This window comes from Phacochoerus africanus, chromosome 2 (genome assembly GCF_016906955.1).
Source record: "Phacochoerus africanus isolate WHEZ1 chromosome 2, ROS_Pafr_v1, whole genome shotgun sequence".
Classification (NCBI taxonomy): domain Eukaryota; kingdom Metazoa; phylum Chordata; class Mammalia; order Artiodactyla; family Suidae; genus Phacochoerus; species Phacochoerus africanus.
The window spans coordinates 1,701,541-1,729,523 of NC_062545.1; the positions used below are offsets into that span (position 1 = coordinate 1,701,541).

The 27,983-nt window shown below is 49.9% G+C and overlaps 1 protein-coding gene and 2 long non-coding RNA genes across 11 annotated transcripts in view; 2 read left to right on the top strand and 1 right to left on the bottom strand.

Moving 5' to 3' along the window:
* AFDN (afadin, adherens junction formation factor) overlaps positions 1 to 8,213 on the bottom strand; it is a 129,024-nt gene extending 120,811 nt beyond the window's left edge. For 5 of the 8 annotated variants that reach the window (XM_047769737.1, XM_047769732.1, XM_047769736.1 and 2 more), the window contains exon 1: positions 8,004 to 8,213. In XM_047769737.1, the coding sequence (XP_047625693.1) occupies positions 8,004 to 8,108 (105 nt within the window). In that variant the 5' untranslated portion in view covers positions 8,109 to 8,213. The remainder of the gene's footprint in view (positions 1 to 8,003) is intronic. The other 3 variants (XM_047769734.1, XM_047769738.1, XM_047769731.1) reach the window with 1 other exon arrangement.
* A 306-nt stretch (positions 8,214 to 8,519) lies between these two features.
* LOC125121475 (uncharacterized) lies at positions 8,520 to 10,342 on the top strand. 2 transcript variants are annotated; one of them, XR_007133473.1, is made up of 2 exons: positions 8,520 to 8,603; positions 9,153 to 10,342. It is a non-coding gene; the product is annotated as an uncharacterized LOC125121475 (long non-coding RNA). The 2 variants fall into 2 exon arrangements; XR_007133474.1 differs by lacking the exon at positions 8,520 to 8,603 and adding an exon at positions 8,763 to 8,796.
* Positions 10,343 to 21,026: 10,684 nt separating this feature from the next.
* Positions 21,027 to 24,103, top strand: LOC125121476 (uncharacterized). Its single transcript, XR_007133475.1, has 2 exons — positions 21,027 to 22,614; positions 23,752 to 24,103. It is a non-coding gene; the product is annotated as an uncharacterized LOC125121476 (long non-coding RNA).
* Positions 24,104 to 27,983: the final 3,880 nt, after the last annotated feature.

Genomic DNA, 27,983 nt, shown 5'->3' on the forward strand with positions numbered 1-27,983 from the left:
GGCTGCTGACACATGGTTGGATCCCTAGCCCAGCGCAGTGGGTTAAGGACCCAGCATTGCCACAGCTGTAGCATAGGTTTCCGCTGCAGCTCAGATTCGATCCCTGGTCTGGGAACGTCCATGCCTCAGGTGTGGCCAAATAATAAAATTTAATTTAAATAAGAAAATTTTTTTAAAAAAAGCTCCTCCTTGGGCCACCTGTCAAAGCTGGACAGGTGCTGGTGCAGCTGTGTCACTGTGAGCTGAACAGGCCGCCACGTCTACCTGGAGGGCGGCTGACACGCTGGCCCTCAGGTCTAGACCCCTGGCAGGCCGTCCCTGAGAAACGACGAGGAGAGCCGGGACCTCCAAGCGCCGCCTACGGCAGGGCTGCCAGGAGGCAAAGCTGAGCCCTGACGGCAGCACCATCCCAGAAAACCCAACGTCACTGCTGCCTGAGCGTGACAGCTTCCCGCCACGACGACGTTTCTCGTCGGGGACATGAACAAGGGTGGTGCTTTTGCGTTGTTTAAAGACATGATCGACACTCGGAACTTCCGCGCAACTCAGTGAAGCCCTGCTCTCCAGACGGGCCGTGCCGCACCTGGGCACACGACCCACGCCAAGCGCAGAGCAGCCAAACGGGTCTCAGCCCCAGGGTGTGAAAACCACTCAACAGCATCTTCCAAAGGAGAGCTGGGGCCAGAAATGAACCTAAGGGACTCCAGCTCAAACTGGAAACCTTCACAGAACTGGTTCTTACTTTTATCACCAACGCCTCTTAAAAATAATCACCCCAGGAGTTCCCGTCGTGGCGCAGTGGTTAACGAATCCGACTAGGAACCATGAGGTTGCGGGTTCGGTCCCTGGCCTTGCTCAGTGGGTTAAGGATCCGGCATTGCCGTGAGCTGTGGTGTAGGCTGCAGACGCGGCTCGGATCCAGCGTTGCTGTGGCTCTGGCGTAGGCCGGTGGCTACAGCTCCGATTCGACCCCCAGCCTGGGAACCTCCATATGCCGTGGGAGCGGCCCAAAGAAATAGCAAAAAATAATAATAATAATAATAATAATCACCCCAGGTATCTGCCAACACAAAAACTCACTGAAGTGAAAAATATGCGATATAACATGACCTGAGAACACACTGAGGAGCTCACGCAAAACCACAGTGTATCGTAAACGTGCGTAAAATCATGGTAGATTTTATTTATTTTTATCTTTTTTTAGGGCTGCACCCACCGCATACGGAAGTTTCCAGGCTAGGGGTCGACTCACTGCAGTTGCGCCGGCCTACGCCACAGCCACAGCAACGTGGGATCCGAGCCGCATCTGTGACCTACGTCACAGATCATGGCAATGCCGGATACTTAACCCATGGAGCGGGGCCAGGGATCGAACCCTTGTCCTCAAGGATACTAGTCGGGTCCGTTACGGCTGAGCTATGACGGGAACTCCCAAATCATGGTAGATTTTAGAAGCACTTTTCTAGAAGTCTGGAGCAGTCAGAAATTTATTCAGGTAAGAGTATCAATAGCCACCTAAAATAATGTATCTGAGAGACACCTTCCCAATGTAGAGGAAGTGATGCGTTTTAAGAATACAGTGGTTTTAAACATTTGACCGTGTCCAACATGACCACTGCGCCCACTGCATCTTCTCGACTGAACATATGGAACTAGATCCCACGCAAGGCCAAGAGGGGGTCAAAACGGCCACCCCAAGTCTCAATACCGAAAGCTGACAACAGCAAGCAGCACAAAGGGAAATGACAAGGTAGAAACTGTGTTGGTTCTCCTGTAAAATCAGAGGATAAAAAGAGTAACAGGGAGGTCATCGCTCAAAGTACCACTATTAGCAAAAAGGCGTCAAGAGAAAATACATTCTTTAAAGGAACAAATGGTTTAAATTTGCAAAGAACAAATGTCTTATTTTCCTTTAACAGAACATATGTGAAATTAAGCAACAAGGACCTATAAGCTGTGATTCTGGGTAAAAACAAACAAAAAAAACCAACTAGACTGCTGTTAACTAGCAAACTAGTCAAACAACAGTAATGAATGAGCATTTTTTTCACGGGTCTTTGATTTTCAGGGTCAGACTCTGCTCCGCCACAAAAAACAATGACACTCTCCGGTAGAGCTTTAGGAAGCAAGGCAAGACCTCTCATTCGGAAAGACCTGTCCCCGTCCAGCTGTCCCACCACAGACGGCGGCAGAGCCAGACAACAGCGACACGTCCTCTTCCGTCCAACCCAGGAGGAAGATGCCTTTAAAAGCATCAAGAAAATGGCTGACACCTTGTGACAACGGCCCTGTCCAGCCCGTCAGGCTGGGGAAGTTCGGGGCTTGAGAAATGGAAAAAGCAACGTGAGCACGGTGGCCTGCGCACACACCCAGAGGCAGCCCCGGCGCACACCCGAGTCCCGGTGCGGTCAGACCTGACGACGGAACCCACGTGGTGACGCCAACCAGGAGGCAGCGAGGACACTCAGAAGGCAAAGCCTGCTGTGTGCATTCAGCCTAAAAACAGGACAATGCAAACGAGAGCCACTGAAGGTCATGTCTTTTTTTTTTTTTTGCTTTTTAGGGCCACACCCACAGCATATGGAAGCTCCCAGACGAGGAGTCGAATCAGAGCTACAGCTGCCGGCCTTCACCACAGCCACGGCAATGCCAGATCCGAGCTGCGTCTGTCACCTGCACCACAGCCCTCATGGCAACACAGGATCCTTAACCCACTGAGCAAGGCCAGGGATCGAACCTGCATCCTCACGGATACAAGTCAGATTGGTTTTCTGCTGAGCCACGACGGGAACTCCCATGTCTTATTTTCTATAAGCCACACAACTTAATTTTCCTTAACATTAAACCTCTTTTGAGTAAAAACTGAGAAATGTGGCTGTATTCCAGCCCTGGTCGACTACTCAATCTCGGGTCCTCCAGGCAACGTCATTCACGACTCACGACATACAACTGCAAGCATGAAACTCGTACTAGCCTTACCTTTTGGAACCAGCTCACCGGGGGAACACTCGGCTGGCTTTCACACGGGAACCACTGCCACGTGTGCTCACTTCACCCCCATGAAGCCCCTCGCTGTCTCAATTACACCGCGGCACGGCTGCGGCCCATCGCGCGCCAAGACGGTGAGCGGGGTTTCCTATTCTTCTGACTGCCAGGACAAAACCTCGCCCAGATGACCCGGGACGGACAAGCCAATTCCCACGCGCCCCCCAGCTCAGCCTGCTCTATCCAGACCCCATCTGTGACTGCAGCTGTGGAGGAAACCCTTCTGCTGTCGCACAAAGATGCCCACCGCTGACAGGCCCGCACCTACTGTCAACCCCACCGACTGGAAGCCACCAGTGAATGGGCAGGCCTGCCAGCCTGTCGGTATCCACCAACACACTAGGACAGGTCCAGACCTGAGGAAGGGGTCTGCGGGATTTGCCACACTGCCCAGTAGCTACTTACAAATGCAAATGTGTTTGATCACTGCCCTAGGCGTCTTCAGCTATGTCCTAAATACAATCAGCCAGGAAACCAACGGCAGAGCTCTGGACAAAAATCAACAGACGCTACCTCCCCTGAAAGTAGTTTTCGATTAAGAGAGGTCAGTTTCGTTTTATGCTCCATAAATATTACTCACACATCCATGTTATGCAGACTAAAAGACAGCAGGCTCGTATCAAAATAACTGCCGTATTATTTATTAGCACTTGGACATCACAGCCAAGTTCACGTCTCACAGAACCGTTTATAAACAAATTCACCTGCGCCACCAGAATAATAACTAGCCACTGTTAATGCTTTACACAATTTACCTGTTCAATTAAGTCCTTAAAGACACATCCCTAAACCCTTTTCTCTTAGGTACCCCACCAGTTTGGTACCTAATCATGATCCTTTGTGAATCAGATTTTTCTCAAGAACATGAAAGAACCACTTCTTCTACTTACTGGTCAAAGTAAGAGAGCCCTGGAAAGGCCTGGCACTGCGACGCTGACGCCCAGTAAGCCCACGCGGAGCAGAGCAGACAGGAGAGCCAGCTGAAGCTCACGCAGAGGGGGTTCCATCTGAAGGTAGCAGCGCAGGACAGGGCCTTTGCTTCACACTTCCAAGCACACACCCACACAGAGAGAAACTTTCGCCACGGCGCCCAGGAAAAGAAAACCGATTTTTTTTCAAGGCTATAAGAAACAGAAACACCTATAAATACTAAAAACACGTCACTGGCAATCGCCTATCTCATCACACACGAGTCACCAGAAAAAAGATCTTCTAAAGCACGATCATACAACTGCTGCTTTCAAAAGAGTTTCAGACAGAGTTAGGCTGCAGGCTAAGGCCCAGTTACAACCTAAGCAGCAGCCACACACAGACTTGGCTCTAAGCTGCGCAATGACGCCCGCCTCACCCAGGACGTCCTGCTCCACCTCTGCCGACAAGCCACCAGTTATTTTTCACGCACACCTCTGGGTAACATGAGTCACCGCATCATTCCTCAAGATTAAGTGCAGTAGTAAAATACAGCATATTTACAGCTAATAAAGAATATATGGGTGTCCACACAGGTTTTTTCCCATCAATGCAAAAAAAGAAGGCAATGAATTCAACAAGAAATAAACAAAACAAATGACTTTAAGAAATGTCTCATAAAGTGACTTAGTCAACTACCTAGCAAGGTTTTTGCATTCAGGTGTAAACTTGATGCAAAAGAGTAGACATGAAAACATAAGTCTTTAATAGCCTAGTAGATAATTCCACTGAGTTTTTAAAAAGCATGGAGCCCGCTTTGCCAGGAATAAAGCTGTACCCCAAGGAAGCCACGCTCAGTTATCCTTCGCACAAAATATTTATCGAGCATGCACCCCATGACGGACATAAAGCGATGAAACTCGAGGCTCTCGCCGTCACGTGATCAGGGTGGGAGAGACACACCAATAACCACAAGTGGAGGAAGTTAAACAGGAGACCAGAAAACAACGAGAGACCTGCGGGTGACCAGACGCGCTCTTTTCAGAGGAGGCAACGAGATTAACGACAGCATTCTGCCATAATAAAGAATGAGAAGTCCCTAAAAGAAATAAAGAGTTAAAAAAAAAAAGGACAGGCAGGACTAAAAGGCTCTTGGATGCATGTCATGTATTATAGGCTATAGTTTTCCACAGTTGTCAAGATATTAACTCAGCTTAACATCAATCTCCTGGTGACAAAATATCAACTTTAAGAATATCAACTCTCGTTTTCAATTCCAAGGGATCTAGGATCCAAAATGAGGAAGGGACTGAAAAACATACAATGATAAAACAGAACTTCCTGGGCTGAAAAACACACAAGGATAAAACACAACTTCCTTTTACTTTGGAAGCCCTGTTTTTTCTACACACAAAGGTGAATACGAAGCAAACGTGACCAAGGGGATTTTAAATCATATTCTAATTTTCACTAAAAGTGGATGTAACCCAAAAAGCCAAGTTTATTATCTTCCTAAGCACAGAAACCACAGATCAGTGGTTATCAAGGCTGCCTGAAACCACCAACCACAAATGACTGATATGAGTTGATAATAGATACTGATCACTGTACCCCCCAAAAAAGCAATCAAAAGAAAACCACCCACAACTATACTTATGTACATACATAAAAAAGATTATCCAAATATATAATGCTTAAATTGTATTCTTACAAACTGAATTCTGCAGTAAATTTGTTCAACATTTATCAAATATAATAAAGGCCAGTATAACACTTAAATCCCTTTAAAAAACTAAGGAAAATGATTTGTGACAAATAGAGTAAAAACTCATTTTTTTCAAACATTAAAAAATTTCAGACAAAAAAGTGTAGCTAGAAATTGAAACCGCTGGCCTTGATATATTGGCTTAGAGAATTAACTTGAGTTTAAACCCACATCACAATTAAAGATACGTGCTAAAAGTAAAGCTTAAATTTCCCAGACCACAACAAACTTAACAGCACGCAAAGGTTCTCCAGAAAACAAAAAGCAAAGTGTGAACTAGGTACTGGACAACGTAACGGCTAAGACAAATGACACGGACGTTTGAGAAAAACAACTTGTTTCATTACGAAAGGCTTTCTGACACAACCCTGGAGAATCATTTCTAAAAATATTATATACGTATTTTCCGAGTGGGAGGGAGAAATTATTTCATATTATACTAAATGAAATAGTCATTTTCAAAAAATGTCCTTCAACCCCTGCTTTGCTTCAACACGTATCCACAGCAACTTTTCACCCATGGAATAACTAGGTGAAAAGGAGCTCTCTGAATAACAGTCCAGTTTTATTTCAATAATTACTCATGTATCTAAGAAAATAGAGGTTTCAATCGAGTGTTTAAAAATAGAATTTAATGAAATCAATGAACTCTAAGCCATTTCTGATTCAGGATTTTTAAATGCCAACTGAACTTAAAACCCCAAAATGTAAACTGAATTAGCTATTACTAAACTGAAAAATAAATTTCTTTTATCAACCAGACTTGGGAAATCTCTGAAAAAACAATTACAAATAGTTCCATTCAAACAAACAAAAAAAAAAACACACAAAACAACTAAGTACCAAAATAACATTTTACATCTGAATTTTTTAAACCAGAGATACGAAAAATGAACTCATTATTCTGAAAAGACAACATAATCCTGAAGGCTAAATTACTGCATGTCACCTTTCAAAAGACGCACTAATAAGCCTATGAATGAACACTTAACGACTTATTATTAATGTGCTTACCAGCATCTAACTCATAAAATCATCAGAGATGATGAGTGGTGAATCAGGAGTAACTTATTATCAGTGTTCAAACTGGCAACCTGAACCTAGCACTTTGCATTAGCATTCCACCGAGGATTAAGATGAATGGCTTTGCCCAGGAAGGCAGGAGAAATGGAATCTTTGCCACTACGGGCAAAATCAAGACATCCAAAAAGTAAAAGTCAACCTTATTCAAAACACAAACTGGGGTTTAATCAGAAAAGGGATTAAATTTCATGAGACAGCTCAAATTTGCAAACAGGACTGGTGTCCAAAAGCTGACGTTTTAGTAAATATATTGAGTTACCCATGAGAACAAGTCAGAAATAGGTGCTATCAAAATGATTTCCCAAGAGAACATAAATCCTGTGTAAGGTGTACGTCGTGCAGGCACCAACTCCACTTGAGAGGGAAGCAAGCCCCGCACGTTCAGTAGGATCGGCCTGCCGGGTCTCCCCAGGAGCCTCACCTCCACGCTGCTCCCAGTGCTCTCCCGTCCCAGCCGATGGGGAGGAAACCTGTTTTTTCCCTTTTTTTCCCAACTGTTCGGGACTCTCTCGGCAGCTTTGCTATAAACAACTACCATTGTCCCAGGCCTCGAGCAAGTGCGATTTCCTCCTTTTCTCAGGAGCACGCCCAGGACCAGCCACCCCCGGGGGCAGCGCCGCCGGCGGGGGGCCCGAGGCCACCGCGCCAGCCCCCGACCCAGCCCCCGGCCCTGCCCAGCCCAGCCCCCCGGGCCCCCGGCCCAGCCCCCCGGCCCGGCCCCAGGCTCAGGCCAGCACCACCCGCGCCCAGCCCCCCACCCCTGCCCGCGGCCCCCTCCCCCAGCCCCCTCCCCTCCCGGGGCCCGGGCCGCCGCGGGCGCGCGCACGGCCGGCGCGGGGAGGGGCGCTCGCCCGTCCACCTGAGCGCAGGCAGCGAATGGGAGGCAACCTTCTTTCCCCCGGAGTTCAATTCCGGGCTGCGTTATCGGCAAACCCGCACAATTGGAACAACTTTGCCGACATTTACTTGGCGCTCGCGGCCCGCAGCCCCCCCGGGCCCCCCACTGCGGCCGAGCGCCGCGGGCACATGCTCGCTCGCCCAGCGACAAAGGTCCGCGGGCCGGGCCGGCGGGCGGGAGACCACCGGGCTCCGGCCCCGCCCCGCCCCGCGCCCCCCCCCCCCGCCGCCGCCGCCGCCGCCGGGGCGCAGGTGACCGCGTCCGCCCGGGCCCGCGCGGGGGGCGTCGCGGAGGCCGCGCTACCTCGGTGGGCTGGCTGATCTCGAACAGGTCCAGCCGGTTGGCGTTCCAGTGCTGGATGATGTCGGCCAGCTTCCGCCGCTCCTCGTCGCGGGCGCCCGCCGACATCCTCCGGCCGCGCGGGGCCCGGGATCGGGGGCCGGGGTCGGGCGGGGGGCCGCGCGCCTGGGCTCCGTGGGCCCGGCTCGCCGCTCGGCCGCCTCGGCCCGGCTGCCCGCGCCCCGCTCGGCGCGCCGGCTCCGCGGCCCCGGCCCGGCCGCCTCAGCTCTCGGCTCCGCGGGCTCCTCAGCCGCCTCCTCCGGCCCCGCTCCGACCGCCGCGGCCCCGCGCCTCAGCCGCCGCCGCCGCCGGCCCGCCCCGCGTCAGCCCGCCGGCCGGTGTGCGCCCCGAGCGCCCGCCCGCACGCGCCGCCGCCCCGCCCGCCGTGCGCGCGCCCGCGCCCGCGCGCCCGCGCCCGCACCTCCGGCCTCCGCTAGGTGCTGCTGCGCCCGCCCGCGCGCCAGGCGCCCGGCCGCCGGCGCCCGGGCCGGCGCGCGAGGGCGGGGCTGGGTCGCGAAGGGCCGTTCCGGGTCCGACCGGTGGGCCGGGTTCGGATGGAGCCAGGTGCGGGCGGGCGGTGCGGGTCCCACCGGTAGGCCGGGTTCGCATGGAACCAGGTTCGGCTGGGCGGTACCGGGTCCGACCGGTGGGCGGGGTTCCGACGACAGAACTGGGTCTGGCCAGTGGGCGGGGTCGGGCGGGCGGTACGGGTCCGACCGGTGGGCGGGGTTCAGATGGAACCAGGTTCGGGCAGGCGGTACGGGTCCGACCAGTGGGCGGGGTTCCGACGGGCAGAACTGGGTCTGGCCAGTGGGCGGGGCTCGGGCGGGCGCTACTGGGTCCGACCGGCGGACCGGGTTCGGGCGAGCTTGCTGGGCGGGCCGGCAGGGCGGGAGGGAGGGGACGCGGCGAGCCCCTTGGGGTGCCGACCGCCCCGCACCCCGCGGTCTGGCCCGGGCTCCGGTCCGTCCCTTCCGAGGAGCGCGCGTCATCGCTGCGGGTGTGGACTGGGGATCGTGCAGCGCCCCCGGCCGGGTGCCGGGCCCCGCGCCGCGCGTGCTTCTCCCGCAATGTCGGGTCGGCAAGGCCGCCTCGCCGTGTGTCTCCTTGCAGAGTGTCCGCGAGCGCCCCACGGACTCGAGGCAGCACAAAGTTGCAGCCATGGATCCCTTGAGGCGCCTCTGGGCGCAGGGAGATGCTGCCTCCGCCGCCTGACAGCCTCCGAGTGTCCTGGTGCCTATGCAGACCTGAGGTTCATTTCCGTAGCAAGTTTGGTCCGTTTAGGAGTATTTATTTCATGAGGTGTTTTTTCTTTAATTGCCTCACCCCCCAAAAATACTGGTTGCAGAACACCTGCCAGCAGCAGACTATTTCTCCATGCGTTGCGCGCTCCGGTAGGGCCGAGTCTCCTACGTTACTTGTGATGCGTAGTCACCAAAAGCCTTCATCTTTGAAATACCACAGCTAAGCAATGAAAATAGTGAGCCCTTCCTTGACAAAGCCGCTTTATTTTTGTCATGACTCTGTCTTTTCCAGCATGGAGATGATTTTTCTCTCCACCAATTGGATCTCTTCTTTTCTGGGAAAGACCAGAGAATTGTGCCGTCCCTGCTGGGTTTTGTCTTCAGCCCTCGTTTCTGCGGCGGAGAGCAGTACAGCTTCATAAGGCGGCTTTTCAGCAGAGAAGCCTGCGGTGTTGAACCAGTGCCACGGGGGGCGGGGGGGGGGATTCTTCAATAGAGCTCGTCTTCTTTCTCAAAATTAAAGTGGTGACTTGCAGAAAAGCATATGTGTATAAACGACACGTCCATGTTCTGACATTCTGTTCCTTTAGGGCTTTTAGTTCCTGTGCTTCTATGGAGACTCAAGTTTTTTGTTGTTGTTGTTGATTTGTTGGTTTGTTTGTTGTGGGGAATGTCGCTCTGTCCATACAGCTTAGAACTGTCTAGCTAGGTCGCACACATGCCACGTGGGTTGTCAGCCATAGTGTCAGCTGAATTGTAACAGTAAGAGCTTTATTCCTGATGATGCTATTACCAAGAATGACTTGTCTCTTAGAGCAAAGAATTTAGTTTTGCAAAGATGGCAACTAGATGGCTGATAGCCAGAGCAAGTACCTGTGGAAAATTTAATATTGCTGGACGATAAACTTGAGCTCCCTGCAGTGTTATTTTTGTAATAAAAATATGTAGCCTACCTGAAATGCCTACCCTATGATGCAGGACACAGAGAAGGCTCTAAGTCGGTGTTAATTATGACTGTTTTTCTGACTCATTAAAAACCCCTGTTTGTGTTACACGTGAGTGGTGTAGGGAGTATACAGTTTGTAACAGCTCTCAGCCAACGTTCGTTTATTGACAAAGGTTTAAAAGCAAGGTGAAATCCATAGGCTCCCGATGATTCTTCAATCATGAAGAGCCTTGGAACCAGTATATATTTAGGCCACGAACATTTTCAAGCGAACAAATTCTTCTGCTAATTGTTGTTGTTCAAGCCCCCAGGAAAATGTGCTGAGATGTGTGTTAGTTTTGACACCACATGAGAAGAATAAGTAGGCATGCTATCCATCTCCTATCCTCAGTGCACCGTGAGTGCTGCTACATTTCGGGAATCGTGTGTAAGTGCTCTTCCAGAAATGCTGTGTAAAGATCAAGTCAGGTGGGATTTATTTCGACCCTGCCGTATAGACAGAGAAACTGAGATGTGGGCTGAGGCGAAACTGAAGGTGAACGAAGCTGCAGTGGCTGAGGTTGAAGAGATTTTTAAAATTGATTTTCCAATTTATATATTTAACTTCTGGTTTTCTTTTTAAAAAGTATTATTTTTAGTTATGCTGTTAAGAAAATGAAGAGCTCCTGTTTAAACCAGCATTGGAGTTCCCGTCGTGGCACAGCGGAAACAAATCCGACTAGGAACCATGAGGTTGCGGGTTCGATCCCTGGCCTCGTTCAGTGGGTTAAGGATCCCATGTTGCCTCGAGTTGTGTAGGTCGCAGACACGGCTCGGATCTGATGCTGTGGCTGTGGTGTAGGCCAGCGGCAACAGCTCCGATTAGACCCCTAGCCTGGGAACCTCCATATGCCACAGGTGTAGCCCTACAGACAAAAAAACAAAAACAAAAAAACAGTCAGCATTGACCTACATATAGTTCTAAATATCTCTAAGCCTTGGGGTCCCATTGAGGCTCAGCTCTAACAACCCTGACTGACATCCATGAGGACTCGGTTCAATCCCTGGCCTCGCTCAGTGGGCTAAGGATCCAGTGTTGGTGTGAGCTGTGGTGCAGTTTGCAGATGCAGCGTGGATCCTGCGTGGCTGTGGCTGTGGCATAGGCCGGCAGCTACAGCTCTGATTCGCCCCCCACTCTTAGCCTGGGGCCTTCCGTGTGTCACAGATGCTGCCCTAAAAAAAAAAAAAAAAAAAAGGTCTCTAAAACTTCAGTCTACTTAAAACCTTGCGGTATCATGTAATGGGAATAAATATATAAGAACTAACAAACGATAATTTTAAAATATTTTCTGCAATACTATGAAAACCAGGTTCTGAGACCAAGCAAATGAAATAAACCTTGCCCCATCACAGGCTCTGGGACCAGAAAATGTCAGGGAAAGGATCAGAAGCTCAACCATCTGAGAAGGAAAAAATGAAACAAATGTATCAACTGTGTGTAACTGTGCCAACTACATTTAGTGACCTGTAGGCCATTTTCTAGCCACCAATAGATTTCATGTTTCAGTATATTAACCCAATTTTTAAATACTCCATCTTGTAACTGTGAAAAGCATCTTATAAACCCTTCTACTAGATATATCAATTTAGAGGATGGTGTTTAAGCAAAAATTAAAGAGGTATAATAATGGTTCAAAAAGGAGAATTTCTAGAAGAGACTATCTTCCTGAGTAGCCTAAGCAAGTTTAAATGAATTTAGTTAGTTAATCTAGACAGTTGAATAACCAAACTCTTCCTTTGCCCAACCCATAGCTAGAAAGGTCAGTGTGGTTAATTGTGTTTTTAAAAAGAAAGACAGAGGATTAAGTTTCAAGAATAAGGAGAGTCTGTGCTACTTTACTGCATAAATGGAGAACTGTGTCTTTAAATTCCTCTTTATTCTATTCCAGAATTCCTGATGTTTAGTTCAGTTTGGGGTTACCTAAATAGAATTCTCTGGAAACAAGATTTCAGAGAAAGTAGAGATAGAAAAAGCCCTTAAAAACAGGAATTTAATCTTACTTGTTTAAAAAAGATATATAGTTCTAACTCAGAAATACTTCTATGGTAAAACGTATTCTCTAGATGTTTATAACCTAAGATAATGCTGGGAGGAAAAAAAGCCAGATCTTAAACAGATAAGTAAGATATTTACACTGAATACAAAGAAACTAGCCCATGGAAATTCCCATTGTGGCTCGGGGGTTGCAAACCCAACTAGTATCCACGAAGATGCGATGCGGTTCGGTCCCTGGCCTCCGTCAGTGAGTTAAGGATCCAGTGTTGCCACAAGCTTCAGTGTAGGTCACATATGTGGCTCGGATCCCACATGGCTGGGGCTGTGGTGTAGGCCGGCAGCTGCAGCTCTGATTTGACCCCTGCCTGGGAACTTCCATATGCCGTAGGTACGGCCCTGAAAGAGAAAAAAGAAAAGAAAATAGCTTGTGTGTGTGTGTGTGTGTGTGTATCAGACGGTTTCTGAGTTCTGTGTTCATGTCTGCGTGTGTGTCTCTGTGGATCTGTGCTTGTTTGTATGAGTTCGTGTGTTAAAGGACGCGTGTGTCAGATGGGGTCTCTGTTGTGCGTGTGTGTGTGTGAAGTCTTAGGGGGAAAATTATACCCACGGACACGGGTCACTCCCCTTTTAATGTGTGGAAAAACCTCTTGATGTTCCCTTGTTTTGGTGCAAGGCCCCTGGTGGCCGGGACTCGTTGGTTTCAGATTCTGTCCGTCTCCCAGCACTAAGCACAGAGCGTGGGACACAGTGGTGTCTGACGAACCACCCCTCTGGGTCACAGCACCATGGCTGATGGCCTGATCCCCGGGCTAAGTCCTCGTAGGGGCAGGTCCCGGCCGGGAGGGGGCTTTCCCTTTTCTCTTGATGAGAATCCCAAACCCAGCACTAGTGCTGGGGCCAGGGAAGGGCCTGGTTCCTAGAACAGAAGTGGAACTCCTGGGCAGCCACCGGAGGACTGGATCCACTGGCTGCCAGGGGTTCAACAAAAGCAAAACAAATACAGGAGACATTATAGACACCAGGTTCTGAGATGAACTAAATGTTGCAAGCCTGGCTCCCGCCCCGATTTTTACAGGTCTCAGAAAATAGCAGGTATCAGGGGAAAAACTCTCAGGGACTTAATAGGCCTAAGAGGACAAGCAGTACAAATGTATCAGCTTTTTCTTCTTTTTCTTTTTTTGTTTTTTTTCCTGCAGCACATGGAAGTTCTCAGGCTAGGGGTCACATCAGAGCTACAGGTGCCGGCCTACACAACGGTCACAGCAACACCAGATCCTTAACCCACTGTGCGAAGCCGGAGATTGAACCTGAATCCTCATGGATACTAACTGGGCTCGTTACCAAGCCACAACGGGCACTCCCTATGAGCTATTGTTCTCTGTGTTCTATGCCCTTTTCTGCTAGAAAATGGGTACACACACACACACACACATAATATGTATAATACATTGTATTTTATATAACTGTAAAAAGTTTTATACAAGTATAGTACATAATATATGCTGAGATTAGAATAGATATGATTTTGCTGGGAAAGTGCATTACATTTTTGAAGGCAAACTCCCATTAAATGGTATTTAAGCAAATGCAAGCACACCAACTGAAGGGAACATGTACTATTGAATGCTTTACCAGCACTAAACATAAGAGAAACCAGAGAAGCAACTGCAAAGAGGTGTCTTGTCCGCGGGAAACCCAGAACTGGGGTGTCCAGGACGTCCCCCTGACTGAATCTCGTCTCTGTCCACCAGCATCTCCAAAATCAGAAATGCCCAGTTGCAGGTGTTTGCTTTGGGAAACGCGGTGCAACTTAAACTTTCAAAAGTGCTGTTGACGTTTGCAGTAATTCCATGCAAAGTGACCAACTTGGGTGAGGCTTCTGTTGCCGTGGTGCGATAAGTCTGTGCTCTCAAGCTCCTGCCTCACACACACATCTGCTCTGAGTGTACACGAGTGAGGACGAGAGAAAAGGAGAAAGCGGGAGTTTAGAGGACACTTGACCCTCGACATGAACCTCACTGAGGACGGCTGTGTGGACCGTAGGGGCAGGTCAGCAGAAGAGCAACCTGTTACCTGGGACTGGACGGACCTGGAGAGAAAGGAACAGAATCCAAGAAGGGACCGGAAGGTGGGTCCCTGGTTTGGGAAGAGCAGACGCTCACTTGTAGCCATTGCGCACTCCTTTCTCTTCTTTTGTTTTAATTTTTGTCGCTGAAGTACAGCGGTCAATTTCCGCTGCGCAGTGACGCGGTTGCACACACAGACCCTCCTTCCCGGTCTGCTCCATCCCCACTAAGCCCGGGGCCCGGGCTGTAGTTCCCTGGGCTCGGCAGCAGGACCTTGTTTACCCTCCTGTATAGAATCGTTTGCATGTGCTAATCCCACACTTCCAGTCCATCCCTTTCCTGCCTGTCTTTATGCTCTAAATGCCATATATGTTTTTTGGAGAGGGGGCCACACCCAAGCCATATGGAAATTCCCCGGCCCAGGGACTGAATCCAAGCTGCAGCTACGACCCAAGCCACAGCTTGGACAACGGTGGATCCTTAACCCGCTGTGCCACAGCAGGAGCGCCTAAATGCCCTATCTCTATCAAACTTTCCTCGTTTCGGCACACCCATGTGAATACCCTTCAGCAACGCCGCCACGATGCAGGGAAGAAACACATCACAGAGAACCCGGGTGATGAGAGCTTCGGGGTGGAATAGATCCATGATTCCCAAAGTCTGTGGTCATCAGAATTTCCTGGGGAGCTTTTTCTTTGTGCAACTTCCTTCTTATAGAACCATTTCGATGACAGGCACAGGCAGAAGAAGCCCCCTCCTCGCACCACCCACTCCAAGTTCCCAGGAGCCTGCTTCACGTACCCTCTAGCCTCAGCCCTCAGCCCTGGATTATTTTAAAACAAAAACCAGACGTGATACTGTTTCATGGGCGTTTCTTCAGAAGATAAGGACTCTTGGAAACACGGGGTTTGCCCAACACTGTGATCCCCTTGAACAAAAAGTCCTTCAAGTCCTGCTCTGCAGCTCAGGGCTCCTGTTTCAGAGGACTTTTTGAACGTACGCGTTTCCTCAACCCAACCCCAGACACCGGAACAGAACCAGGGTGAGCCCAGGAGTCTCCCCCAGTGATTCTGGGGGGTCAGGTCTGACCATCACTGGCTTAAGTCCTTTCCGACCTCGAGACTGACTTCCAGCGTCACACATCTGAAGTCACGCCTCTTCCTTCTCCGAAGTGAAACTGGTTCCCTTGTCTCACTGAACGCGTGGGGAAATCAGTCTTAGGTCTGGGCTCAGAGGTGGCAGGACAGGAAAGCAGCTCAGGGAAAGAGGCCACTTCCCAAGTGTGAGGTCCAGCCCTTACCCGTGTTGCAGGACGGTGAACGGGGCCCTCGCAGTTCTCTGAGACCCAGTTCCCTCCAGTGAAAAATAAACTTCTTGGTGGCAATTACCTCCACTCCCTACCTTACGGAGCTCTCGACAAGGTCCAGTTTAAAGTGGGGGAGGGCGGGGGGAAATGCGTTCTGCGAGTGTCCTGGGGGTACACAGGTCTTCGTCCTTTACACCCCAACACCAGCACTGCAGGGGTTACATAGGTACAGGAGAAAAAGGAAACTCCAGAAAAACTGTTTCAATATGCAAACATTCATACCTTCTATGTATGTGGGGAAAAGAACAATCATTCAACTTTAACTTCTTATGCATATTTTGAATTATTAAAAGATGACATTGGAACTCCCATTGCTCAGAACCCTGCCATAAGCCTCTAAGCCTGGGAGGGTTTCAGGCCATAGAACCTGTAATGAATAGCCATGTGCTGGTTCTTTTTTTCTTTTTTTTTTTTTTTTATTTTCCCACTGTACAGCAAGGGGGTCAGGTGATCCTTACATGTATACATTACAATTACATTTTTCCCCCACCCTTTGCTCTGTTGCAACATGAGTATCTAGACAAAGTTCTCAATGCTACTCAGCAGGATCTCCTTGTAAATCTATTCTAAGTTGTGTCTGATAAGCCCAAGCTCCCGATCCCTCCCACTCCCTCCCCCTCCCATCAGGCAGCCACAAGTCTCTTCTCCACGTCCATGATTTTCTTTTCTGAGGAGATGTTCATTTGTGCTGGATATTAGATTCCAGTTATGAGTGATATCATATGGTATTTGTCTTTGTCTTTCTGGCTCATTTCACTCAGTATGAGGTTCTCTAGCTCCATCCATGTTGCTGCAAATGGCATTATGTCATTCTTTTTTATGGCTGAGTAGTATTCCATTGTGTATATACACCACATCTTCCGAATCCAATCATCTGCCGATGGACATTTGGGTTGTTTCCATGTCCTGGCTATTGTGAATAGTGCTGCAATGAACATGCGGGTGCACGTGTCTCTTTTAAGTAGAGTTTTTTCCGGATAGATGCCCAAGAGTGGGATTGCGGGGTCATATGGAAGGTCTATGTATAGATGTCTAAGGTATCTCCAAACTGTTCTCCATAGTGGCTGTACCAGTTGACATTCCCACCAACAGTGCAGGAGGGTACCCTTTTCTCCACAGCCCCTCCACATGTGCTGGTTCTTGTTTTGGCAATGTGTTGTTATAATTGCTTTCATTGCCAAAGTCTGTCATGAGTTTGGTGCATTATACGCTGTAAATTTTTAAACTCTGTATCCTAGACGCGGGGGAACAGGTGCTCATCTTCCCCTCCCACGTGCTAAGCCACCCTTCCCGCTGTTTCCCTGCCAGTCCCCCTGCCCCGCCCTCCCCGCCCCATCATGCGCCTCCTCTGAAGGCCTGACCAAGGGGGGTGTCGCTCTGATCTTAGATCGTCCCTGACTCCTGCTGCTTTTGCATTTCCCATGTCGTTCTGGCCCCCCAGTCCCAGCAGCTCTCCCTACTAGTGCAGCCTCCTACTGGGATCTTGGCTGCGTCCTCTCCCCAGTTCAGCTCTCCCACCTTCCCAGCACACTCCCTGATCATACCTATTTCACCCTAATAAAACCCTTCTGAGCACGGTTCATTTCTTTTTTTTTTTTCTCTTTCTTTTTAGGGCCATACCGGCAGCATACAGAAGTTCCCAGAGTCAAATCTGAGCTACCGCTGCCAGCCTACACCACAGCCACAGCAATGCCAGATCCAAGCCGCATCTGCAACCTATGCCATAGTTTGAGGCAATGCTGGATCCTTAAGCGAGGCCAGGGATCAAACCTGCATCCTCACAGAGACAACGTCAGGTTCTTAACCTACTGAGCCCCAATGGGAACTCCCAGTTCTTTTTTTTTTTTTTTTGGCTTAGTTTCCTATGGTCTCCCATGCGAGTTTCAGGGAGCTTGAACCTCTGCTCCCCACATGCCAGCTTTGCTCATCGCATGGCTCCCCCAGGATCGCCCTCCAGACCCACCACCGGCTGAAATCCTAACCGTCTCTCTTGAACATCAGTGCCGTCAGCTGGTTTTTGATTGTTCCTCTCCTCAACAGCCGGAATGTCACCTCGCACCCCTGTGATGTCAGGCCTGGCCGCGTGGCTTGTTTTGGACAACGACACGGCGTGGAAGCAAGGTGCATCTCTTCTGGGTGGACGTGCTTAAGAGCAGTGAGTGACCGTCCAGCCCGTTGTCCCTCTGCGGTGACTGGAAGTCCAGGCAGGCATGAAGGCGCCACCCAGTCAAGCAGCCCAGTCTCAGCCTCGGCCGATCCTGCGGGGTCACTGGTCCCTGAAACTTGGAGCTGCTTATCTCCAGGCCGCAACTCAGCCAGTCTTCAGGTCCATCGACTTCCAGGCCCAGGTCCCCACTGATGGTCCCTGCAGTCCTTGCACTGGGCCCCCTGCAGTCTGGCTGTGCGTCTGTCCGCAGTCATCCCCTGCGTGGCGGTGACCATGAACTCAGGGCCACACAGACCCCACTTTGAATGTCAAATTGCCGTTGGCCATGAACGCCAACTACCTTTCTGGAATCGGTTTTCTCATCTAAATGATCGCTGTGATGCCTCTGCAAGTGAAAGGTAATGAACCACAGTGCCACAGCAACACAGATGCAGTGTCCCCAACTGCAGAAGCTTCCTGGTGACATGAAAACGCATGAAACCTAAAGTAATTCAGAGAATAAGACTTTATTTTTATTTCTCTGTGATTTGTAGAATAATCCCAAGACTGCACACAGATGAATTTCCCTACCTATTTTCACCAGTTTCATTTCTTTTCAATAAGACACAGATGTGTATTTATTCTTTAAGGTAGTTAACAAGCCAAAACATAACTATACTAATAATTTGATGAGTTTATTAGATAGTAATATACTGTTTTTTTTGTTTTGTTTTTTGGGTTTTTTTGACCAAGCCTACAGCATGTGGAAATACCTGGGCCAGGGATTGAACCCGCAGCACAGCAGCCACAGTGCTGGATCCTTAACTGCTAGGCCACCAGGGACCTCCCATAGTCACAGGCCTATCTTTTTAAAATCTTGTATTACATTTTCACAAGAAAAATCAATTTAAAAAAGCAATTACTAGAAAAGTTGAAATCATAGAATGAAAAAAATGTTGGCTCTTTGTGTAATGTCTCCGATTAACTGATGGTTTCAGATACTTTGAACCGAGTAAGTATTTTGAACTGAATGATGATTTTTGGTATCAAGGTGGGGCGGGGGGAGGGGAAGGTTTGCTTAATGCAGGCTTTCTTAAAAATAAAGGACAGAAAGAATAAATAAGAGTAACTAACTTTTTAGACTAGATGGAAACAATCTGTTGTTCACATACTAGATTCTTGAAAATAATTATGTATCAGCGTGTCCTGAGCCCATGACGCTTTCACTAGGCAGAAAGCCACGTTTTCACCAGGCAGGATTACAGTCCTAACAAAACAGTATTAGGTACCCTGTAGTGTCAGAGACTCCTGGTTGTAATTCCCATGAGAGGCTGAAGGTATCATTGTCGTCTTTTAAAACATCAATCTCGGCAGCTCGTTGAGAGAATCTTCTTGGATTCCATTTATATTGGCATTCCGGCCACAGACTTTTTCGGTTCGATAACAAGATTTTTTTTTTTTCAAGAAGCAATTATTTAACTATTACTTTCCCACACAGCTATTAAATAAAGACAGACTTACAGTTCGAATTTTAATTTATAAATATAGTAATTTAGGAGGGGCAATAGCCAAGAGTATATATAACAAAATACCCAGGAGATATACACCCCATCACGAGTACGAGAATTACATTCTAGCTAAAAACTGTTCGTTAAACTATAGCAAATTCACGAAGAAATGTCCATTCCAAGACACAAGTGCCAAAATATTTTCCCCTTTGGTTTAATAATTTAGTTTATTTGTTGCAAGGCAGGTATAAGGAGTGACAAAGCAGGGTGAATTCCTGCTTTAAAAAGGGTACATTCTAAGGGTGTTCTGTCTTGTGCGATTTATCTGCAGAGTCCCCACCCTCACAGCAGCCCCCATTCTGAGGGCACTTAGGCTATGGATCGGTGTGAACAAATGTTCGTATTTTAACCCAGGGCTTGGCAAACTAAAACCTGTGGGCAGGATGCAGCCTTTGCCTTCTGGTTTTGCATGGCCCATGAGCTATGAATGGTTACACATTTTTAAATCGCTGAAAAAAAAAAAATGAGCGTTGACATGTGACCCAATATTAATTGAAAAACCCAGCTTTCTGGTATCAGCCAATACACAGGTGTTAAGCTACAGAACCAGAAGAGGAAGAACGTGTCCAGTTCTCACCAGGTAAGCTTTGATTGACCCCTACTTGCTTTCTTTGATGAAACCAAGAAGACGGCCGAGTGGCAGCTTTTCTTGGAGGGCGGGGATAATTACCCAGAGAAAGCGCTCTAGATTCTCAGGCTGTTCTGCTGCCGGTCAGGGTATTGACGTTTGGGGGTGTTTATGATTGCGATGCATTCCGAAGCATCCAGCAACGGCTGATTATACCATTTATTGAAAAAAAAAAATCCTTCCACCGGTCTGCACGCTGCCACCCTTGTCCTAAATCAAGTGTTTCTGTGCGAGTCTGTCTCTGAACAAATTTGGTTTCTTTGATCTTTGCGTCTACTGTTACACAAAGCGCCTGACTTTATTACGGAAACTTTATAATCAGTTCTGTATCTGCTGTACCTTCCATGGTGTTCTTTGTATTAAAAGGCATCTTCGTTTTTCCTCATCCTTCGTGTTTCCAAGTAAATTCTTAGAATCGGCTGTCGGGGACCACAAAAAAAAACCCAGCTATGGTTTCACTCAGGCAACATTAAATTTACAGGTTAACTGGAGAAAAACGGGTGTATTGATAGCAGAGACACTTCGAACCCATGCACATGGGTTACCCTCCATTAATGAGATCACTCAAGTTATTACAGAGGAAGATGGGCTTTAGCAATGTTTTTGAGGAAGTTCAGCATATTAGTTAAAATAATGGCTTGGAGTTCCCGTCATGGCACAGTGGTTAACGAATCCGACTACGAACCATGAGGTTGTGGGTTCGATCCCTGACCTTGCTCAGCGGGTTGAGGATCTGGTGTTGCCGTGAGCTGTGGTGTAGGTCGCAGATGCGGCTGGGATCCCGAGTTACTGTGGCTGTGGTGTAGGCCGGCAGCTGTAACTCTGATTCAGCCCCTGGCCTGGGAACCTCCATGTGCTGCAGGTGCAGCCCTAAAAAGGCAAAAGGCAAAAGCCAAAAAAAAAAAAAAAAAAGGAAATCCAAGCAATAGAAGAAAAAACAAACAAACAAAAGGCATCACACTGTGTGTGCTCTTTTGTGACTGGCTTCTTTCACTTGGGATGTTTTCAAGGTTCATCCGTGTTATAGAACAACTTTGTTTTAGCAAGAAAAACAATTACCATGCAGATTCTGTAGAATGATCGAATCGTCGCCATTTCTATTGCACAACATCAGACCGATTCGGACTTAGCTGCCCCTAACTAATATGCTTCAAGAGGTGCTAGTATTTATAATGAATTTTATGGAATCAAACACTCTCGCCTTTGTTCATTTTGCTGAAAGAAAAAAAATCACGTTGCAAGATCGTGTTGTTGTACAAATAGTATTTCTAAAATGTACTCTTAGTCAATGCCAAAGCTCTTCCTAAATTGCTAAATACGGCTTGAAAATCAGATCATGTATTTTTGTATGATATCATTACTAAATCGACAGATTCAGTTAGAAGCAGAGCGTGGCATATCTTGCTTTTCGAGACCAGTTAAAACTGTAAAGCGTCACAGCTGATCTGAGGCGCTTCCACTGGGAAACACTGACCTCCGCGTTGTCCTGGGGCGTCAGGATTCGACTCAAGGCTGGAGGAAAATTCTCAAGGCACAGCTGTCTGGGCGGGGAGAAGAGTCGAGTGACAGTGGCCCACCAGGCAGTGTCTTCACCTTGGGGGTGGTTTCCCGCGTGCGCACGTATGTAAAACTCAAAAGCGTGTGCTCTTTAAATGTGTGCACCTTACGGTGTATTCACTGTGCCTCAGCGACGCTGCAAAAAATAGTCTAGTCGGCTATCTATTAGATGTCAGGCCTCGGGTCAGAGTGGTTTCCTGTGTGGGTTTCACTTCTTTAAGTGGTTAGACTTTGGCAAAAATCTGGCTGTTTTTTCTTCCTGATCCTTTTTAAAGACCATTTAATTTTGGCAGTTTGGCTCCCTTTTTATCTTAATGGGCACCTATACCACAGACATTTTAGAAGTAAATTGTAATCCACATTGTAAATAAACCATACATTTCAACCCTGCAAAATCTTTTTCTGTGTCTATGAATGAATTATAATCTTTAAATGTAATTTTTTAAAAAGTGCGTCCTGGTAAGAAATGCCTGCAGAAATGTACACATAATGACTTAGAAATCAGATTCATTTTTTAACTTGGATACCAATTGATGTAGAAATATTAATAGTAGTGGCTTTACAGGAAAACTTTGGGCGATGTTTCCAGATTCAGGCGCCACGCCCCGCAGCGTTCAGTGGCCTGGTCTGAAGGAATTAGGGGACGAAGGGTCCCTGCTCTGCCTGGCGATCCACAGCGGGGACGAACACAGTAGGGAGGGGCCCTGTCCCTGCCTCGACTCTCATCTCCCGCTGCTCTGCTTTCTGTGTCCCGCGTTCTCCTTGTGCAGAAGGCGGAATGGGCGGTGCTGGGCCGTGAGGCCTGTTTAAAGGATGGATAGTAATGGCTCTGTCATGGAAAAACGTGTACTTTCTAGGCGCTAGCGCGGTCAAGGCGGCGCGTTTGCGGTGGCGGGGCCGTTTGTGGGCTGACGCCACCCTCTCCCGCAGAAGGATGCTGTGCAGCTGTCTGCCAGGCAGGAGCTCCGGGCCAGGCCCACTCGCGCTGGATCCTGGTGAAGCCCTTCGGCTTTGAGCAGGTGCAACGCCTTCGCCAGTGCTCACGCTACGCCCAGGCGGTGGCGCCTGGAGGGAGGCGGGGCCCCCGGGTGTCCTGTGGGCTTTGCGCTGATGCTGTTGCTGCGCCCCCAGGAGGCGGGGAGGGGTGGGCAGAGAGCACAGCCTGGGGAGAGGGCGGCTTCCTCCGTCTCATCTGCAAGGGCGACAGAAACCCACGGTGTGGGCAGCGCCCCCTTCTCCGCCCCATGTTCTACATCACCCCCATGGGACTTGGGGAGCAAGGGGACAGGGGTAGACCTGAAACTCAAGCTGCCTGATGTGCGGGCAGCTCCGTCTCCGCGCAGGAGCCTCGGGCTGGGCCCGGCTGACCTGTGCGCTTGCGCAGAGGGCGCAGCCCGCCGCTGGCTGCCCCGCGCATCGCCCACCTGCAGGGCACCCACCTGCGGGGGGAGGAGGCCCCAGGCCACGTGGGCAAACACTCGTCTCTCAAAAATCCGCTCCCCTCCTCTCTGACATAGGGAAGGTTTTTTTTGGTTTGTTTTTTTGTTTGTTTGTTTTGTCTTTTTGCCATTTCTTGGGCCGCTCCTGCGGCATATGGAGGTTCCCAGGCTAGGGGTCTAATCGGAGCTGTAGACGCTGGCCTACACCAGAGTCACAGCAACGCAGGATCCGAGCCGCATCTGCGACCTACACCACAGCTCACGGCAACGGGATCCTTAACCCCCTGAGCAAGGCCAGGGATCGAACCCACAACCTCATGGTTCCTAGTGGGATTCGTTAACCACTACGCCACCACGGGAACTCCTCGGGAAGGTTTTTTGACTGTATTTGTCAGCTCACCCCTTTTTGCCACGTTTCAGTTTTCTTGTAATTAGATTCGAGTCCATGCCCTGCTCACAACCACGGCCACGAAGAGCAAGCACATTTGCTAGCGCTCTTCTCTCAGCTCCCGTCAGCCTTCCAGATGCGTCCAACGACAGACCAAAACCTTTGTTTGGGGAAGAACCCGAGCCTCCGGCGTCAGGGCCTGTTTTGAGTGCTGTGGATCAAAAGCACACCTTGCTCAGGGCAGGGCGCTTGAAGAAAAAAGATGCAACCCAGGGGTGTCCATGGCTCATCAGTTCCGTCTTATTTTGTTTTCCTCTTGTCGTTTACAGGAAAGAGACCAGGAATAGTTATGAGAAGAGATTGCCAGTGGACTCTCCCTGAGCGGCGCAGGCAGGGTCCTCTGGCTTTGGAACCCAGGACCAAGCCTGGCTCGTGCTCACTGGTCCCTTCTGCCGAGAGCGGCGCAGATACTGCGGCGGTGTCCTCTGTTTCTAGACGGGTCGGCCAGCTTCTGACTTCTACGACTTGATCCTTGCCGGCGGGGCCTCGGCCAACATTGGGTATTGCTCATGTGGGACATGACGACCCCTCTAAGAGTTTACAGTGTTTAAAAGTTCTTACTGAGCTTCTTGTATAAATTTCATGGGGAAATCATGAAATATTAAACCACCTGAAATAGTACTTCTTTGTCAAAACATTTCACTGTAACTTCCGTTTAAGGGAAACATCCAAGCCATCAAATTCTGCTTGTGTGTAGTTTCATGAGACAACGGCTTCATACGTGTTTCTGGAGATTTTTCTTTCGTGCCCCACTCTCAGAACACAGGGCCTTGAATGTGATTTTCAGTTCATCAGAGAAGGTTTGCGTTGCCGTTTTAGTCTGCGACACATTTCCGCCTTGAGACCCCCGTCCTCATACCTGTTGACGTTATGTTGCCATGTTGCCATGGACGTCGTCGGGAAATAAGCAATACTAACACAAAATGGGAAGAATCCCTCCTCCGCTACCTGGGAACAGAAGTTTACTATGCTGTGTCTGGGTCAAAATGGGCCAGACCTGCTGCCTTGAGTCCAGACCCCGTGGAGAACATCCGTGCGTTCTTTTCACTTGTGGGTTTCTGGGGTCTATGCTCCTCAGCACAGGTGGCCTTGCCCTGGCCACTCGCTTGTGGTCTCACTGCTCCCATCCTGACCTGTGCTCCGTCCTCACCTGTGCTCCATCCTAATGTATGTTTCTCATCCTGATGCTCAGCCTGGTGCCCTCTAGTCTGGCTCGTGGAGAGACAGAGGCAGGATTTTATGAAGCTCAAGGCGTGACCTACTAAGGATCCTTGTGAGCATATCAACAGGGGAGGAAGGGGTGGAGCCGCTCATAGTTTCTGTGAATCCTAATTCCTGGCCATTGTCCTCATGCCTGGCCTGCCCTGTGCCCCGAGAGGCTGACCTCTCCCCTGAGTGGCAGTGAGCAGTGGGAAACACAGGCTGGAGACTGTGGGGCAAAGAGAGAGGGTCTCGTCCTCCTTCTGCGCCCTTTCTGCCACCTGGCAGTGGCTCCATTCCTCTCCGGTCATGGCCACGCCAGGCGGCCCTCAGGATAGCCCCCCTTGGGGTCCAGCCCGGCTGGTCCCTGCCCTCCCGCCAGGGGCAACAGGTGGTCATGGTTCCCCTGCTGCTTGGTTCCATGATGTCCGGATGCTTTGCCTCCACCTAGATATGAGCACGGGCTCTGAGGTACAGCTAAGATAGAATTCACATACCACACAATCCACTTGTTTGAAATACACCATCCAGCCATTCAGGGGTTTCTGGTACATTCACAGGGTGTGGGATTGTCAGCACAGCCTGTTATCAGCTAACGTGATGATCCCACATTCTTCTACAACCTTCTCTTGGGAGGGAAACTTGCCTTGCTGCTGGACCCTTCCCCTGTCGCATCCGGACCCTTGGTGCCACCCGAGAGGCACTGTCCCTATTTCCATTTCAGAAAGGGGAACTCGGGGGCACAGCTGGAGTCCCTGGCCAGGCTTCTGCAGCTCCCAGCTACAGGCACAGGTAACATACCCACATCACCACCAAAGCTTCTGTGCGACGCAGTCTCTGACTCGTCTATACAGTAATGATAAAATTTTCTTCAACCACCTATCACCTGCCTGCCTGTCTGTCTGTCTATCTATCCATCTATGCATTTATCTATCCATCCATCCATCCATCAAGCTTCTGACTTAAGCTCTGGGAATCTTTCAGCTTGTATCCAGTAATGGACACTCATCTGTTTCTTTTCTTTCTTTTTTTTTGTCTTTTTTCTTTTCTTTTTTTTTTTTTGGTCTTTTGTCTTTTTTTTAGGGCCGCACCTGCAACATATGGAGGTTCCTAGGCTAGGGGTCGAATGGGAGCTGTGGCTGCTAGCCTATGCCACAGCCACAGCAATGCCAGATCTGAGCTGAGTCTGTGACCTACACCACAGTTCACGGCAGCGCCGGATCCTTAACCTGCTGAGTGAGGCCAGAGATCAAATCTGCATCCTCATGGATCCTAGTCAGATTCGTTTCCACTGAGCCACGATGGGACCTCCTGCTTTTCTTTTTTCTTTTCATGGCTGCGCCTGTGGCATATGGAAGTTCCCAGGCCAGGAGCTGAAGCAGAGCTGCAGCTGCTGGCCTGCGCCACAGCCACAGCAATGCCTGATCTGAGCTGCATCTGCAAACTTCGCTGCAGCTCACGGCAACACCGGATCCTTAACTGTCTGAGTGGGGCCAAGGATGGAACCCGCATCCTCACAGGGACAATGTCAGGTCCTTAACCAGCTGAGCCACAGTGGGAACTCCTTGTCTTCCCGTTTAGCCTCCGATGACGGTGAGTCTGTGCGGGGCGGTGATGTTTGGAGGGACATGGGAAGGAAAGCTCTGAACGTGGTGGGGAACCAAGAGCTGTAGGAGGACCCCAGAGGGGCCTCACTCGTGGGAGCTCCGGGCCCCTGCCCCTCCCGGTCACAGGGCTGCCGGCGCAGGATGCGGGGAACAAGGCCAGTCCCTCACACACTGCGTGTTTCCTGGGTGGGGCAGGTCTCCCAGGGAGCCGGGAGTGTGGCTGCTGCAGAGGCCGAGGGGACCGAAGGCTCAGCAGGAAGAAACGGCTGCAGAGCAGCCCCAAGATCACGCCTCCCCTGGGCTTCTGCGTCGCTGCAGGGTATTCACTAGCTGATATTTGCTGAGCAGGGACTCTGTCAGGCAGGGCCTGTGAGGGTCGCAAACAACGGTTGCCTCCAGGCACCTCCAACATCACGCATAAAAGCAGAAGGAGAGGTGGGAGTGCTTGCGATGGAGGAAATGAAGGATTCCAGGACAGGAGGCAGGGAGGGTTTGCCCCGCCGGTCAAGGACTCAGTCAGTGTTGCTCTGGGGGTCATCAGACCGACGGATCTTAAGGCACCGAGGAGGACGAGCTGCCTGAGGGGAGAGGGCTCAGAACTTGCCCTGCCTGGTGCAGGAGCAAAACCCCTGCGGCCACGAGCAGCCTGGGCTTCGAGGACCTCCTGGAATTTGAACCGCAACCTCAGCAGTTGGGCTCTTTTGAAACCTGAGACGTCGAGCGAGCATGAGGGGTGGACTTTGGTTGTTGTCTTATCAGAAACCACGTCACGCTGGCCATAAAAGGCAAGAAAGCTGCGGCCCGGCCCGGGTGAGGCAGCCTGGCAGGAATGTCCCGCCTGTTGTCAACGAGATAAAGGGAAACACGCCCAACGCCCCCCACTGCCTGCCGCACAAGGGGCCAGGCCCGGCTGGGATGGGGTCAGTGGCCCCGACGGCCTGGGCCGCAGGAAGGGGACAGGTGGAGCCGTATTTTATTCCGACTGGGTTTTGCCCTTTAGGGATGTGAATTCTGTCGTCTGACGGCGCCTTGAAAGGCAGCCCTTCTGGGACCCACTGCCGGGGCCCTCCCAGCTCCGGGCAGGGCAGCAGACTCGCCAGACACCTGCGGGATCTTCAGACTTGTGTGACCCGAGGCCTCTCTCCCATTGATCTGTGTTCTGTTTTCACTCGTTGGGGAAATAGGACACGCAGAAAAGTGTACTCACACCCTCAGCTTGGCGACTTTTCCCGAACCCAGCACATCTTCTCGTCAGGGCAGACGAGTCCTGCACACTCGGACCCAGAGCCCCCTCGGCCATTTCAGGTCCCGTTCCTCCCCCACCCCCAACCACTGCGCTGCCTTTTGAAAGTTTCTTTTTTGGCTATTTTTGTACTTTCCGTAAATGGCTTTCCATTACATTTTAATTGTAAATGTTTTTTTGTACTTGAATTTGACCATGAAATGCACTAGAGGTGAGATTTTATTTTTGCTTAGAAGTGGAAGTAAGGACAGAATGTCGTGTCAGGTGAATTCATGTTTACTGCAAATCCTCGTAAGGACTCTGGCCCAAGCACGCACCTGGCACGGACGGAAAGGACGAGGTGGAAGCGTCTCCCTTGTAACCAAGAAACAGCCCACAGAGGCTAGGGTGGCTGCTCCGTTTTAAGTTAATCAGAGTGCAGTTGGTGTCTATGAAAACAGGTGTCTCAGGC